Genomic DNA, 16,863 nt, shown 5'->3' with positions numbered 1-16,863 from the left:
TTATCATCTCCATAATTTAGTTTTGCATGGTAACATATAATAGGAACTGAAATTAGAGCTTTCAAACAGAAGAGTTGGGATGATCACTTTGGTCTGTAGCCGATGTGAGAGAGTGTGTGTGTCTGAGAAGTGTGTATGTGTCATGTCCCTCCCCTCTACACTGCCCCCCTGCAGGTCAACAACAAAGCCAACACAGTGACCAGTCCTAAAGACACTGGCCCTGCCCCTGCACTGGTATACACACACATTCTCATCTACACTCACAGCTTCTTTCACAAAACTTCTATATGTACCTGCCTCACATCCTGTGGAGGAGGTTCAGGTTCACCCTTTCCACATTGTAAGATCATATTCTTTTTGATCTCAACCTTTGATAAGAAGATTTCAACTTTTAAAAAAGACATGTAAGGATATTGTAGTAACGTGGGGTGAAATACATGTCTAGCACCAATAATAGACTATCCCTGAATGAAATAGTGCATATAGACCTTTGTAACTGTGCAGCATGTCCCAGCTCCAGATTTTTTCATCAAGCTATCTATGAAAGATATTTATAATTCAGATTGATGTATTTATGAATTCATTCATCTGAATTAGCAGTGCATGCATGGGATATATACCGCTTGGCCAGTTTGGATTTGCTGAATTTATGCACCGTTAACGTTGGGTTAAAGCAAGTTAAGTCTTTATATACACACGCACACACACACACGTTTGGATTAAGCTCTAATGAACATGAAGTTCTGTGGTTAGGGTAACCTCTACCTCAACCCCCCCACTTCTTGTGTTCTTGTATTTCTTAAGAAACTCTTCTTCTTTTCTTGCTCTATTCATTTGTACCATGCATGAAGTCCTTTCATGTCATTGTACTGTACATCTGTTAGATATGCAATTAAAAGTAAAATTGCTGACAGTAATCCACATGTGCATTTTGTAGGATTTGTTACTGGCATAGTTGGTCTGTGCATGACTGTAAGGATTGTGAGGATAGTTGTTCTTTGGGCATGGTGTCTGCTGTCTACGTCAGGCCACATGACTGCCACTATGCATGATGTCAAAGACTTTCTGTCCTCCCATTTGCTGTCAAGTTGATTACGCATGAACACATGCACATGACATCTGTCTTTCCTCTCTTTCTCACTCCATCATCACACACACACGCCCACCCCCAACACACAAACACACATACACACTCACACAAGGCCGCTGATGTTATAATCTTATGTAATCTGGGTGAGTGATTAGAAAGACTGAGCTGGTCACCAGGATCAATTCTACAAAAACCCAGACATGTGATTACCAAGTGAGGGCACTGGCTAGGGCTGCTGAGAGAAAATCAGATGCAAAAAAGACCACACAATACAGAAAGAGTGGAAAGAATGAGAAATACAATAAACAAGAAATTGACGCACACATTTGAATTTGGTCTCAGATACATTGTGATGAATAGATTTACAGATAGACAAAGTTAAAGATTGTAATGAGTAATTGATGTAAGTGGTTGGCCATCTTCTTGACCGTCAGTTTTAGAAAATACACAAAATACATTTTCTTCAGAGGTATCTGCCCAATCATAACTTTTCTTGCATTGTTGAAGTATTTGCTCCCACAAGTGCCTATTATATGTTTTTCTTAGGAACCACAGACAACTGTGATACACAACCCTGTGGATGGAAACAAGGTATAACATAAACAAAGTTCACTTTCACTGATGGCTACATTTAATATTAAGTCTGTTTGCTCCTGTACTATAGACTTTCTTAGTAAGAGCTAACAGGAATGTTTTCCAATTTACCAACAAGAATAAAGCAAATTTGCTCATAAATCAGAGTTTATGAGACCATTTAGCTTTTAAAACTCTCCATTTAAGACTTAATTGTATTACAAATGCATGTTGCATGATATCATTAAAGAAGCATGTATTATGTGTCCATAATCTTTTTGTCATTTTTGTCAGGAGTCAATTGAGAGTGCCAACACCACCATTGAAGATGAAGATGTGAAAGGTAGTAAAAACTGTATGGTTTACAGACTTGCAGATCTCTGCTACACTGGTAATGTTAGTCAGTCCTCATGATTTCCAGTCAGACTGGTCACTCCCATCTGTGTTTTTCTACATCCTGCTTTGTTACGCAGTTAACAGCAGGTTAACTACTCCTGCTCCCATTTAGCTTTTAACTCTTGCAAAATGGAAATTGTTCTGTTCTTTCGTTGTCTTCTCCTCCAACTGCATCCATGTACTCCTAGGTTAATACAAAAATGGGAACACATGCTGCTTTTGTGCCCACCATTTTATGTTTTTATTATTAAATGTTTCCACTCAGCATTTTTTTTTACTCTCCTTTTATGTGTTTTTGTTGAGAAAATCTTTTTTTCGCTATGTCTCTCACCATACATGATTATCTTTGTTACGTCTTCTGCCCTTTATACACACTGGACACCCAATCATTCAATCATTCAATCATCCCATCTCAGCCCTTCGTCTGGGCAGCTTAGTGAGTGGTATCTTGAGTTCTAAGAGCCGTTCCTCACAGATGTCTGACTCAAGACAGACTCCCAACTCCTCAATTCAGAGTAAGTCCTCCACAATGGGGAAGATGCCCTATTTTGCTTACCCAGTCATCCCTGTGAGGTAGTGTTCCTTATATATAAAGTGTCTCAAATGCCATGCTCGTGATGTTCAGATCATATCCTTTTCTTAGACCACTGGGTGTTTGCAGTAGTCTGTGATTTAAGAAAGTTACTCCTCAGTGACTATCCCTTCTTCAATAAAATGAAACCTCTGTTTATGACCCTATTTGCTCCTTTCGTCTGAAGGTGAAGGACTTCTTACAGTTTTTAAAAAAATATATTATTTAACATGTCTGTTGTTTCACAAATTGAGTAATTTTTTCAATATCCCCCAGCCTGCACCAATAACAATAAAGGTAACTGTCAATATTACTTAGTTTAAATCGCTTTTACAGCAAATACTTGCATCTGACATTGGTTTGTCTTGATTCATTTGAGCTTTGTTGGGTGAAATATATTGTCATCCTGCATTTTTCCTGCCTGATATCACTATTAGTCATGGGAGGCTTTCTTCCAGCTTTTTTTTTTTGGACTCAGACATGAATGATCAAAAATGTTGTGAAATCCTTTCTTGAGCGCCTTCCATTTCTAATAACCTTAAAATCCTGCAAATCCGTAGAGTAGAACTCATCTGAAGCTGATTTGTAGCTGCACTCTGAACATTTGCCTGAAATATAGTAACAACACATTTATTATGCCAGTTTAGCTGATGATTTTCTGTGATCTTGTGTTTTAGCTCGAAAACAAGAAATCATCAAAGTTACTGAGCAGTTAATTGAATCTATCAACAATGGAGACTTTGAGGCCTACGCGTAAGTTCCCTTCTGTTCACGTTTTCCCAGTAACATAACTATAATGTGTATATAATGTGGCCTAATAAACACAGACTCTCTTCCCGCATTTAAGTCACAGCTCAAAACACATCTGTTCAAACTGGCTTATTCGCTTTAGTGCTGATTTTATCTGTTGTCAAGTTCTGCTTTGCAATTTTAACTTATTGTATGTATTCTATGACTATTGCTTCTTTTATTAATTCTGTTCTTTTGTAAGGTGACCTTGGGTTTTTGAAAGGCGCCCTCAAATAATATATATATATATATATATATATATATATATATATATATATTTATTAGGGGTGCAACCATACACAAAATTCACGGTTCGGTTCGATACTTTGGTGTCACGGTTCGATATTTTTTCGATACAAAAAAAATGTTCATGCCTTTTTAATTTGTCATTTATTAAATTTTCACGGCACATTCCGCACCACATCTCTGTGCGTTCATCATTTGTTTGAAGCCAGCTCACCTCCTACAACTACTTTTCCGAGAATACGCGCTTCTTTTGTGGTTCGGACTCCTTCTGACATTTCTTTGGAGGTGGAGGAACACCAAAGTAATTGCTTAAAGGAGCTTCTTCGACATCTTTAAAATAGTTCTAAACAAATGTCTGTCCTCCTCCTGAAAATCGGATGTATGCAAACATGCTTTGCAACTTCTTATCTTGTGCCTGTTTTTTATTTTGACAGCGAATGCACACCTGCGGACCACTTATGTGCAGCCCTGGTTATATAGCTCGTCATATTGCAGCCACAGAAATGATTTTGTCCATGAAACCATAAAGCTGCACTTTCTTTTTGCCTTATAGTCTGATTTGTCATAACTTTTCCGTTTTGTGGTAAGCTTTTCTTTGGCTCTCACTTCTTCACCCTGACCTGTCTTATTTGGCTCAGCAGAACTAAAATATTGTGGCGAGCTCAGACAAGGAGGAGACGGAGGTATCGTTTGGTCTTGCTTCCCGTGAGCTAGCCAGGGAGCACAGCCGTTTATTGACATCTGCAGAAGAACACTGCCGCTAGCTAACTGCTCAGCGCGGCAACAGCACAGCAACAACAACAACAACAACAACACACAGGCCGCCCTCTGACCCCGGAAGGACACACTGTCGCAGCGAGAGGGCGTCACCCGTCACTATGGCAACATAAACAAAACATAACTGTACAAACAGAACCCCGAACAGCCCTGACCCACTACAATATATATCCTGCTCCTTTTACACACGCACTAACATAACGCTCAGCGATTCTCTGCGCGATCAACCTCTCACATGTTTAAGCTTGCTGCGGGAGATTTCACTTGTCATGTTTGCATAGTAAGCTAACGATTGATAAGACATGTCAGAGAAATTGGTGCACAAATTATCATCACTCACCAATCAGTGCTGTCGCTCTCTATACACAGTTCGCGCGATTGCAAAGTGAAAGCAAAAAACAAGCGCAAATTCAAACGCGATTTCAATATGTCACATATTGACAGTGGCTCACCGATGCCAATGACATAATTACCCAGCTACATTTCCGAAAGAATGCAAAAGCATTGACATATATTTTTCCTTCCTACGATAGGCCGACGGACAGGGCAGAGATAGATTTTGGTAGCCCGACTGGAAAAATCACTAGCCCCAGGACGTCGGGCATTCGATTTTGCGAGCCCTGTATCTGATTGAGGAATCACTCATCTTTGGAAAAGAGAGTTTATTATAGAGAAATGGCTCTTTCCAAAATAAAAGCTATACTATACGCTTCTTCTGGGCTATATTCTCAGCAGCATATTAAACATATCAGGTCCCCATAAGGAGAATCATGTGCTAACGGCTGTCTAAATGACCCGGGTAAAGTTTGTAGCATGCGTGCTTGTTGTTTTTGTCTGCTTCCACTTGTCTTTGCACTAGGATGATGTCGGCGTAAATGTGCAGTCATATTTGTTGTGTTCCCACTAGTGCTGTCAGCGTAAATCTCGTTGAAATGACGTTAACGCCACAACACGGCAAATCTCCGTTAACGAGCTACTACGGATCGGCCTTGCATGGGGCTGGACGGCCAACACGTTAACGAGCTAACTGTGCTAACACACTAGCTCCCACCCATGTAATTGAGCATTGCCTGGCACATCCAACATACTGTTTTACTTTAGTCCATGACGCGCTTACCTTCAGGGTCATACGTCACATGAAAACCAAAATAGTTCCAAACGCCAGATCTGAATGAGGGTGGGGGAGGTTCAATTTGCCATGTTGCAAGGAGAGCTTAACTTCTGTCTGCTAGCTTGCCCTGCACTCAGTGAATCTGCGTTTGACTACTCCGCCTAGGCTGCACTGTCGAGCGCTGAACCACTGAGCGCTCAACACAGACAGCATCGTCACTGAACCGAAAGCACTGTATTGAACGGTTCAATATCGATACGAGTATCGTTGCACCCCTAATAAATATATATATATATATATATATATATATATATATATATATATATATATAATTTCATAGACTTATTTGCTTGTCTTCTTTGCTGATGCTACATTATGTTTCTGGTGGAACAGGAAAATTTGTGATCCTGGTTTGACTTCCTTTGAGCCTGAGGCCCTGGGCAACCTCGTGGAAGGACATGACTTCCATCGCTTTTATTTTGAAAATGGTAGGTTCAAGACGATTAATTCTAACTTTAGAAAAAAAGCTGCTCTAGCAGTATCTTGAGGACTCATATGGAGAATTGCCTGCAATTTCTGCATTTCAAAAGAAAATCGATAAACTACTAACAACCTGGGTAACATTTGACAAATTAAAATGGAATTAGAAAGAGAATTTGCAGAATTAAAAAGAGAATTTGAAGAGAACTTTTGCTTATGCAAAAGATATCTGCAACTAAAATCTACCAGCTTTTAGTGTAAGAGTTAGAAACAGCTGGCTGACCTCGAATCAGCATTTGATACTAGGAGTAATTAAGGATTATGTTTAAGTAACAGTACTGGAGTCTTTAACCTCCTAGGACCTGGTGTCCACATATGTGGACATCACATTTTGGGTTGTCTAGACCAAAATACAAAATTTTGCTCTACCAGGGCCTGATATCCACGTACGAGGCCATTCTACTGCCACTGTTCTATCAAAATTTAAAACGAATGTCCTCATATGTTGATCTCATTTTTCTCAGAAACAAAAGTCAGGTAAAAAAAATCTGGTAATTCTTTGTTTTTACATTCATCAGGTCCCAATCAGCCCAAATAGCAAAGAGAAATTAAAAATGCATACCATGAAAGAGTTCGGGTCTTAGGAGGTTAAACACAGAGAGTTAGTATAAATATGTTTGCTTACATTGGTATGACAAGATGAATGAACTAATGCACAAGTCGTTTATCTCAGTCACAGTCTGGAGAACTGTTGATTTTTCAGCAGGGGAGAACTTGCATGTTTACATTAAATGTTCTGATGAAAACATATGGTTGAAGAGACCAAACACAATCAATATACTACACTGGAGGAACAAAAAATTTCATTTTGTAGTTTGTTTTAATACAAAGTCGAACATTAAGACTGCTAACTAATTTTTTTGAATCTGCATTCTCCATCTGGTGGTTACTTTGCTGCTGGAACAGCTAAATTTCACCAATGAGGGACAATAAAGGATATTTCTATTCTAAATAACTGCAACTACTAATCTGAGCTGTCAATAGAAATCCCTCTTTAGGGAGCTGATAAAACAGAAACAAGCCAAATAAAAAAAGACCTTGAGGAAAACAAATGTATGACATATTAATCTTCTTTTCAACATTCACACTATCAAGTACATCTGTGCATGTCAACACCAGTTCATAAATTTGTAAATAGTTGACTTAAGCTTGTCAAAATGATAAATGTGTGCACAGAGCTATGGAAACTTTTATTTGGAGGACATAATGCACAAAAAAGGGATAATATGATTAAGATACCTAAAATAACAAAGTCCAGTTCACAACCAAGGAGTTATTCGGATTGTTGAAAGACAATATTATAGGAACATTACTGGAGTTGGACTGGATTGTTTGTCCTATATCAATATTTAGTTCAGTTTGTTCATATTTGCTGCTAAACTACAAGGGCATTGACTAACCTTGGAGCAAAAAAAAAAAAATCACTCATGAATAATGACTGCTATAAATGGCAGAATGTCCTCAGTCTGGGTAAAAATAGTTCAGATAAACCAGATATGCCCCAGAAACCTCAATCACTTGGCAACCCCATGCTTGTCCACTATCCAGCATCAACATATGGAGACTTCACTTGCTCTGATTTCATATCAGTTAATACTCCAAAGAAGAATCAGCATTTTGTTTTTGATGCAACTGTATCTGCTGTATAATATTAACATAAAAAGGAGCAATTCTTAGCCAACTCTGTGTGGAAAGTGGGGAAATACTACCCATAACATTCACATATTGTGTGGCATCTTTCTCTGTTTCATTTGCAGCATTGTCCAAAGGGAATAAGCCAGTTCACACCATCCTATTGAACCCACATGTGCACCTTATTGGGGAAAATGCAGCATGTATTGCCTATATTCGGCTGACCCAATACATGGATGGCAGTGGCATGCCTCGCACCATGCAGTCTGAGGAGACCCGAGTTTGGCACCGCCGTGATGGAAAGTGGCAGAACATTCACTTTCATCGCTCTGGCTCGCCCAGCATCCCCCAGTAAGAGACAGTAAGAACTGCAAAGCTGAAAATGTGTTTTAGGAAAATAGATGTACCACCTGACTAATGTAATGCAGCTGTGGGCTCCGGGGTATGATCACTGTTGGCTGTTGCACCTAATCAATAGAGGGCACACTCTCTGTGCTTAACCAGCCGCATAGCTTATTTCAGTCAGTAATTATAATTATCTGTTTAAACACTTAAACATCTGTTTGACATTGAATTTATTTTTTAATTATCAAACATTATTCAGATGAAGTTGCAGGAAATGATATTACAGAATATAACCAACAACGATCGTGGAATTATGCTTAGAAAAATGATTCTGTTTATCTGCACCTATATTCTTCTACTCTTTTAAAAATTAAGGTATGAGGTTTCATATACATACTACCATTGTGTGGAATTCGAGCTCAACATATTCAACTTCAATTCATGTTTTGATCAAGCTGTAGTACATTGGTATAAAACTTGCCGTTGTCCAATGTAGTGGATGAGACAAAGAAACAGAAAAGGGGCAGTCAGAAAACCTTGAAGACTGTTTTACATATGCACTATTGCATATATAGTATTACAACAGAAACGGCGAGAATGGAATTATTAAGTAGAATATGAAAACGAAGCTGTCGTAGTACTTTAAGCAGGAAGCATTCTTTATATTTCTAGATGTTAAATGCTTACCTCTAGAGAAACATTCTTGCTTCTGCTTGGTGAAAAAAGGGAGGTAACCAGGATGAGCTGTTCGATGAAGTGTGCCTTCTTTTGTGATTCAGCGACATCCTTTTATTGTTAGAGCAAAAATAATTATACCAGGCTTGGCATTGTCGCTCTTGAATTTCCCCGAAGTTTCCTTACTCCTACTAAGATAAAAAATAAGTACCAGCTATCACTTCACTATTGAGAAAGCAGGGAATTTCTGTATTACGGTATGATGTAATATTAATTTAACCACAACCCCCCTCTATGTCCTGGGCTTCCTACTCTATCACTTTATCAAAGCTTCAAAGCCAATATTTGGTGTGACCACCTTTATTCTCCAACACAGTCTGAACTGTCTTAGCTAGCTTTCTTCTAATATCTTTAAGTGGTCTTCAGGAACTGTTTTTCCACAAGGCTCTCAGTAACAAAGTGCCTAAAGATACAAAAGTTAGTTCTTTGTTCATTTCTCTGTTATATGTAGACAAACACTGGTTAGTTAATTCTGTCAGCAAGGTACCTTTTTATGAATGAACAATTCATAGTCTCATTTGTGTGGCCTAATAAGTAAACACAAATCAAAATAAACCACAGCAACAACAACAACAAATCATCTTCTGAAAGTGGCCAGGTCGAATAACTGTGCAAAGAAAACAACTGAAAAAACTTCAGAAAGCCAGGAGAATTATTGCTAAAGACCAATTTGGAAAGAAAGAAAATCTGGCTCCATGGAAGCAAAATATTATAAATGCATGGTGGCTCTATATGTTTGGACGGTATTGTAGCTAGATTATGTAAACCAGTGCTACGAGCACCGGTAGCTAAAAAGTTTCTGAATGATTTTTGATGATTTTTTTCTTTCTTTCTATCTGGGAAGATTAGAATAGTTTATAAATCCATAAATCCATAAAGCCTGTTTCAGTTTAACCGTTGTTTTTAATTAATTGCATGCTCAAAAAAACGTTTTGTCTCGCTACCATTTCTTCTTGTTGCATGTTGAAGCTCTACTTGGAACCTTGTTAAGATCCAACCATGCAAAATATGATTTTTTGCCATTTTCAAGTGTTCTTAAACTTTTGATCGGGGCTGTTTAATGCGCTGAAACTGTAGTTGTATAACATAAAATATCACCTTAAGCATTCCGTGCAGACTTTCTTTAAAAGTGAAAGAACTCCTGCTGATTTGTTTTGAATTGAGAGCCTGGGAAATGTTCACTTGGCATGGCATGATCGTAATATCGTGTATAAACTGTTTGCTTTGCAAAGGTTAAGTATAAATATTGGCATTATATTTGAACACACCTGTGCAAGTGTCTTGTTGGCATTTCTGGGATATTACCAGTAAACAGTATCGCAGAGCTGTTTGCATGCCAGTACCATGCCAGTACTTTTCACTTTCACTGATGTGTGCTTTTCATTTCATGCCATTACATGGCTTAATATGTTTTCTCAAAAGATCCTTTTTATGCTGTCTTGTCAGCAAAGATTCACATGGTTGCTCTCTGTCTTTTCAGTTAATGGAACATCAACATGTGGTCACATAAAAAAAAAAGAAAAAGAAAAAAGAACCCTCATCAGCAAATCTAGTGGAGTTCATGACTGCTCTTTGACCCCTCCATAAGGATATGACATACCACAGGAAACAAGTATTACTACATTTTACTGTTATGGCATTTTATTAATGGACATCATTCGAAACCACCACTGGGTGGCTGCACACCGTATTTGGACATTATGAAACAAGCATATTGAGAAAAAAATCTTTTTTGTTTGTTTTTTTAAGATGTTTTGGTATGCATTTTAAATATAAAATAGAGATGTTTAAAGATCTACAACTGTAACCTCTCCCCAAAAAATAGTTATGTATTTTTATGTGTATTTATGTGTGTGCAATTCAAAAACATTTGGAAGATCAGAATGTTAAAAATTGAGCTTGCTTTAGTTCTGGTGATGTATATACATTGTGATTGTTGGTTTAAAAACACAAAACACAACAAAAACAAATACTGAAATTGCTATTCTTGCTATCAGAGGACTTAAGAGTTTACGTAAAATCCAGTTTATGAGCTACATTTATGTTTGCTATGAGCTAAGTCATACTGTTTAAATTGTCAGATTTCAATCTATAGTACTAATTTAAATGTAAAGAAAAGCAGAGCAGCTTACACTTGCGTTGAGATATGTTTGCCTTTATATAAGTGAAATAAGAAATAAGAGAATGTAGCATATATGTAATATATGAAAATCCAAGACTATTGTGTAGTGCATGGTGGGGGGAGGGGGGTGTTATCGTGCTAAGATCATATGAAACTATTATATCTTCTGTTTGATTTGTCAGTCACTGACTTGTTTGTTTGTATTTGTTAATGTTGTGCATCAGTCCTGTCCAAATGTTTCTAATGTCCTCCAGCATCATGGAACTGTTGTAAAAACAATAACATTGTTATTGTTACCATCCAAATATCGGAATCTCATATCTAAGAGGAGGAGAATAAACTCCGGGTTGCCGAAGCACCACTTACATTTTGTACAAAAAATAAGACGAAAACAAGCTCATTTTTCATAACGTTTGTACTTGTATTGTATAACTGTATGTAGGGTTTCTTTTGTCATTTTATTCTTGTCATATCAGTGTGTTATTTTGCCAATTGCATAGAGGTGGTGCAGATGATGAAGATGGCACAAAAGCACTAGAAGGTTTGCCTTCTGTCAGGTCAAGTGATACAAACTGGTGGTCGGACTAATAGGTCTGGAAGCACTGTAATGAAAAAGTTGCACCAAGGCAAGAGGATGGTATCAGAAAATTGAAGGAGAGAAAGTGCAATGGACTGTAATAAATGTTGGGATGTCTTCCTTGGCGATCAGTGCTTCTGCTAGCCAGTGGTCTTACCACTGCAGGACAATGGCAGTGTCTTTGTCATCCCTACTGTTTGCTCTTTTCGACTGATTTGTCTCTTCTTTTTTAAAAGGGAAAATATGATAAACATTTCTTTCGACAAAACGTATGATGTCAATGCAATGCACCACTCCTTATCTGGTGTGTAACTGTTGCCAGCATGGCAATGGATGGCTTAACATGTTTAAGAAATAAATAAATCAGCTAAAATATGTGATAATTGATGTGTTTTAATTTTATTTTGTGTTATTTTGGTATTGATTTTTCATGCATTTGTGTCCTGTGGTTTGGTCACTGTGTGATTAGATTGCTGTGCTTCAGAAATGCTAAGCCCAGACCAGGCTATATTGTTGTGCCTGATTATTTGGATATTTAAAGACTTATATTACATTTTCATGTTTAAACATACTCTGAAATACAACATGTACAACCTGGGCTCTGGGGAGGCCAATCCATGACTGATAGTGTGCATACGTATCTTTTTTCTACGCAGGTATGCTTTTACTGCATTAGCAGTGTGTTTGGGATGATTTTCCGGCTGAAAATGATGCTGTTATTAATCAGATGCTTTCCAGATGGTATTGCATGGTGGACCAAAATATGATTGTTCACAATTCCATCAATTTTGACAAGATCTCCAACAACACTGACTAAAATACAGCCCCAAACCATGACAGAGCCTCAGCTGTGTTTTATAGTATGACTGTAGACAATCACTGTTATGACGTCTTCTTTTGTCCTGATTCCTCAAATTTTTTAAGGATACATTGTACACGATGTCGAAATATGCCAAGTGTTGAGTTGATGGCGCTATGGGAATCACCTTGTTGTTGCAAAATTACCATTTACTCCTCAAAGTGTTATCTTTGGCTATTTTTTGTATTCAACTAAAGAAATGGAAAAGAATTATGTGCTTTTGCTAGTAACAAACTGTCTAAAGATGCAGTTAAAAATATGTTCTTTGCTAATTTGCCTGTTTTGTGTAGATACAACACTGGTTGATCCTTGTAGTTAGATGCCTTTTTGTGCATGAATGATTGATTAAAAAAATATTCCCCTGAAAATGGTCAGGTGTGAGGACTGGACTGAAAATGAGTGAGAAAGCATTTAAATATTTAAGCTACCAGGTGAAACATGTGTTTATGATCAATAAAGTTGGATTCTACTTACCTTGGTAGTATGGAGGTAAAGTGTATTAAATAAGCAGTTCAACCTTAAATGACCTCCTTGGATGAAGATTTGTTAACCTTTCAACCCTCTTACCATCAACAAGTTCTTGAATTCACTAGCTTTGTCGGGCTATTGCACAAGGACAACTGCAGGGTGCTAAACCAAGGAAAGGATCTTTAGATCACATCTCCAGAAGAGTGCATTTCACACAGACCTGAACATGTGTCAATTAGGCAAATCAATTTCTTAACCCACTGTGATGAAAGCTGTCCTGTTTATAAACCATTTCTTCCCAAGTAGCTGATTTGACTCTTAGTACACATGGGTGCAGATTTATGGATCATTTGTAATACTTTTTAAAGACTGGAACTGTGTCTTTGAAAATGTGTAGTGTGAGGTAAAATTCATGCAACCCATTTATCTTGAGTTTAAATGGAAATCTGTTTCTTCTGGGTTACCCCTGATGCCCAGCAGGAGGCAGTACAAACTCTACTAAGTACATGTGCCTAACATATCTTTATTATAAAACTGATGGGACTGGATGTAGCAGGAATTAAAAAAGACAATTTTTAAGATAATTTTTCCTTTGTCACAGTAGAAAAAGTGTAGTGTATTAGACATTTTCCCAACAAACAAAAGCTCCCCAGTTCAGTTCTGAGACATAAATCCTTTTGGAGTTAAGTCAGGAAGAAAATCCAGCATGATATTCATGGTCAAATATGCAGACAAGGCGCCCTCTTGCAAATAAAGAAGCAGAGTAAAGTAGTTTCTAGAAAAGCACAGATGGAATTAATAATTCTCAGTTCCAGTAAGCTCTGAACTTGGTTATGCAAGACCTCCCCTGAGACACAACCATCAACAATACACCCAAGCTACTATTTTGGCATGTCAAAATGGCCCATTTTACAGTTAAAAGATGTAATCAGATACAACACTGCACATTTGTAGATTTTTATTCTCAGCTATAGATACACTGCAGCCATTTTCTTTTCTGCATTCTTGACTTTTGATACAGTAATACATGCCTTTATAGATATTTATTTATATATGCATTGTATATGTATATAACGGGTCATCATCACAGAGAAGGGATGCTGAGTCTTCAAATTAAAAGCATATCTGTCACAGTGAATCTCCACTAATTTGCATTTTTTTCTCTAAATCACAAAATAAACAGTGAGAGTGAGAGTAAATACATTGCATGTTGTAAATACAAACAGTAGCGATGCTCCGAGCTGTGGATAATCATATATTTAAGCTCTCAACCTGCTTTGTTACAGCAATCCCTCCACAATGAGTATATCCCTGTGGCTGATATATTCTGTACCTTGTATTGCAGTGCACAGAAAGCATGGAGGTTTCCTCTTCTGAAATTCAGGAGTGCAAATGCTAATTGTGTAAAATAAACATTTCTTTTCTTTGCTGACAGAAACTGCTACACATCCTTTAACTACATACGCCGAATCATTCACTCACACACATAACACAAAACCGCCTTTATCTACTTCAACAATCGGATTCAAAAGATAAACTAACAAATCTTTACATAAATAAAACACTGAGTGTATCATCATCTTACCGCAAATGTAATATTAGAAAACTGGGATTATTTCATTTCCCAGTGCCAAATCCTGAGGGGCTGAATTATTAAATTAAATAACTTCTCTACACGAAAATGAAAAAACAAACAAACATCAGCAAACAAGTTAAAATCACCTACAGAAACTTTTGACCAGCGTTCAGTGTGGTATTTAACTCATCAAATGCACAGACAAAATCAAACCTAAAGCACGTACAGTTACACCTGCACTCATCACATCCATACTTTAAAAGTGGAGGTCAACAATGATTAGTTGAAACATAATAATAAAGAATGAAAGACACACACACACACACAAGGTAAAGAAAAGCAGAAGGGCAATCCACACAACGACAAAGCAGTCAAAGCTAGGATCAAACTGACAGATGTTGATTAGTCATGCCTGTTAAGTTCACATGAGTGATTATTCATTCCTAGGCTACAGATGTCAGTAATGTTGAGATTAAATAGAATATATAATTCCCAAAGACAGAGTACACATAGTCAACACGAAACACAACAGCAGCAGTTAAATTCAGTGTCAGTACAGTCTGATTTTCTGTTTGTGATATCTTGACCATCTGAATCAAAAAAGCAGAGGCTAGTACAGTGAGTGAGAAGTTGTTTTTTTTCATAAAGGATTATCTGTGAAAGTTGTGAGAGGCAGTGCAATGTGAAATATCGTCTTTCAGTCCAAGCACCTACTCCAAGAGCAGTACCAGTGTTTTTAAGTAAAATGTACTTCGGAGGTTTGTGAGTTATTTGATGGGGATAGTGTCGCTCTGTTTTCTTTGAGTGTTCTGTTGCTCTACCACAGGATAAGACAAACCTATCAGACAACTTGAATCAGAAAGTAAAACAATCAGGAGATCAACAAAAGGCTTTCTTTGGTCACAAAAGGCAAAAAGATAAAAAAAATAAAATAAAGAAACTCAGAAGTACTTTGAAACCACACAGGGAAAAAACTCCAAATCAAGAACTAAAGATCATCTTCCAGGTCCTAAAGGGGAAGACTGTGGTAGCTTTGAGGTGTGTTTGTGCACACTAGGATTGCATGTGACTAATGCATAGGACTAGCAGGGATTTTAGCATGGGCACAACGAGGGAGTTGGGCAGAGTGTTACTCAATCATTTACTCTTCCTTCCTCCTCCTCATTGTTCTTTTCTTCTTCGTAGTAGCGGTGAAAGAGCTGGTGGAGATGCTGTTGGAGATCACGGGTTTTTGATCCTTTTCTGGGGTGGTCCACTTTCTCTTGAATGACCTGTTTGCGCTGCCCAGCTCCCTCAACCACTGTTCGTGTGAGAGTGCAACCTTTACGCAGATGGGCCCTGGACAGGTAGCAAGAGGCAGGGAGGGGAAATAGATAAAGAAAGATAAATATCTTTGAAAAAATTCACCTGTGGAAAATAAAGTAAAGGAAGAGCTATAGTTACAGATATGTTATAGGAGAAAAAAAAAACCCCACACAGATTAGACCGTGTAAATCCAACATTACATTTTTGGATTTACACAGTTGAATTGAATTCAGGTTTACTTATAAAGTGCCAAATCCCAACAACGATCACCTCAGGACACTTGATACTGTAAAGTAAAGACCCTATAGTATTCTGGAGAAAACCCCAATAATCAAGTGACTCTATATCACCCACATGGGGGACGAAATGTGAAAGCTTTTTTAGAAACTCTAGAAACCACAAATAAACCTGCCGTCTGAAAGCAGAAGTGCTCTGTTGGGATAATATAAAACTGTCTGATGACGGTATGATGAAGCCTGATTACTCAAGATTTTGTATGTAAAGAGAAGGACTTTAAATTCAGTTGTGGACAGTGAGCCTGAGAAGCAGTTATGGGAGAAATTGATCTCTCTTTCTCATCTCTATTAATACTCGCTGCACACATGCACAGCAACTTCATGGTCTTGATGCATGCTTGATCGTCCAGGTAAGGAAATCCCCACAACTTGATTCTGTTCATCTGGACCTGAAATCACTATGACTAGATGAAAGGAATCAATTTTTTGTGAGCAACTTCATAGCTATTTTCTTAGTGGAGAAAGCTTAAGATTGTGTTGCAAAACTCATACTGTTAAGGCTGAAAACATGTCGTCCCCTGCGTGGAACCTGAATTCAGGTTCCTCAAACCAAGGAATTTCTTTTGAGCCAGTTTTTCCTGAATTAAACTTGTTTGTAAAATACCACCATTAGGAAACCTACGGAATTCTACTCAAAACTCATTTGTGTCAAAATGTATCTTTTTCCTTTTCATTTTTGTGTCTTTTGCTTGTTAATTACTTGGAATATTTAAGGCTATTCAACTTCTATACTACTCAAAAGCAGCAACACAAAGTAATCACTAAAACTATGATTTACTAAAAACAACTAAATAGTGCATGAATAATAATTTTAATGTAGTGCACGGGACAACATTTTCTTGCAGTTGTTCACAA

At 37.6% G+C, this 16,863-nt stretch overlaps 2 protein-coding genes across 32 annotated transcripts in view; one reads left to right on the top strand and one right to left on the bottom strand.

Annotated features, from left to right (window-relative positions):
* Nucleotides 1-12,837, top strand: part of camk2d2 (calcium/calmodulin-dependent protein kinase (CaM kinase) II delta 2) — a 50,248-nt gene extending 37,411 nt beyond the window's left edge. For 2 of the 11 annotated variants that reach the window (XM_026170888.1, XM_026170886.1), the window contains exons 14-22: nt 175-234; nt 1,637-1,681; nt 1,958-2,006; nt 2,476-2,574; nt 2,907-2,927; nt 3,308-3,383; nt 5,947-6,041; nt 7,851-8,076; nt 10,286-12,836. In XM_026170888.1, coding sequence (XP_026026673.1) covers nt 175-234; nt 1,637-1,681; nt 1,958-2,006; nt 2,476-2,574; nt 2,907-2,927; nt 3,308-3,383; nt 5,947-6,041; nt 7,851-8,076; nt 10,286-10,289 — 675 coding nt within the window. In that variant the 3' untranslated portion in view covers nt 10,290-12,836. Of the gene's footprint in view, nt 1-174; nt 235-1,636; nt 1,682-1,957; nt 2,007-2,475; nt 2,575-2,906; nt 2,928-3,307; nt 3,384-5,946; nt 6,042-7,850; nt 8,087-10,285 lie in introns of all 11 variants that reach the window. The other 9 variants (XM_026170890.1, XM_026170889.1, XM_026170894.1 and 6 more) reach the window with 6 other exon arrangements.
* Nucleotides 12,838-13,774: 937 nt separating this feature from the next.
* ank2a (ankyrin 2a, neuronal) overlaps nt 13,775-16,863 on the bottom strand; it is an 83,012-nt gene continuing 79,923 nt past the window's right edge. For 20 of the 21 annotated variants that reach the window (XM_026170865.1, XM_026170874.1, XM_026170866.1 and 17 more), the window contains one exon: nt 13,775-15,745. In XM_026170865.1, the coding sequence (XP_026026650.1) occupies nt 15,541-15,745 (205 nt within the window). In that variant the 3' untranslated portion in view covers nt 13,775-15,540. The remainder of the gene's footprint in view (nt 15,746-16,863) is intronic. The other variant, XM_026170877.1, reaches the window with a different exon arrangement.

Source organism: Astatotilapia calliptera, chromosome 6 (assembly GCF_900246225.1).
Source record: "Astatotilapia calliptera chromosome 6, fAstCal1.2, whole genome shotgun sequence".
In the NCBI taxonomy this organism is placed as follows: domain Eukaryota; kingdom Metazoa; phylum Chordata; class Actinopteri; order Cichliformes; family Cichlidae; genus Astatotilapia; species Astatotilapia calliptera.
The sequence above is the reverse complement of the archived record's forward strand: the minus strand, read 5'-3'. Positions and strand labels throughout refer to the sequence as shown.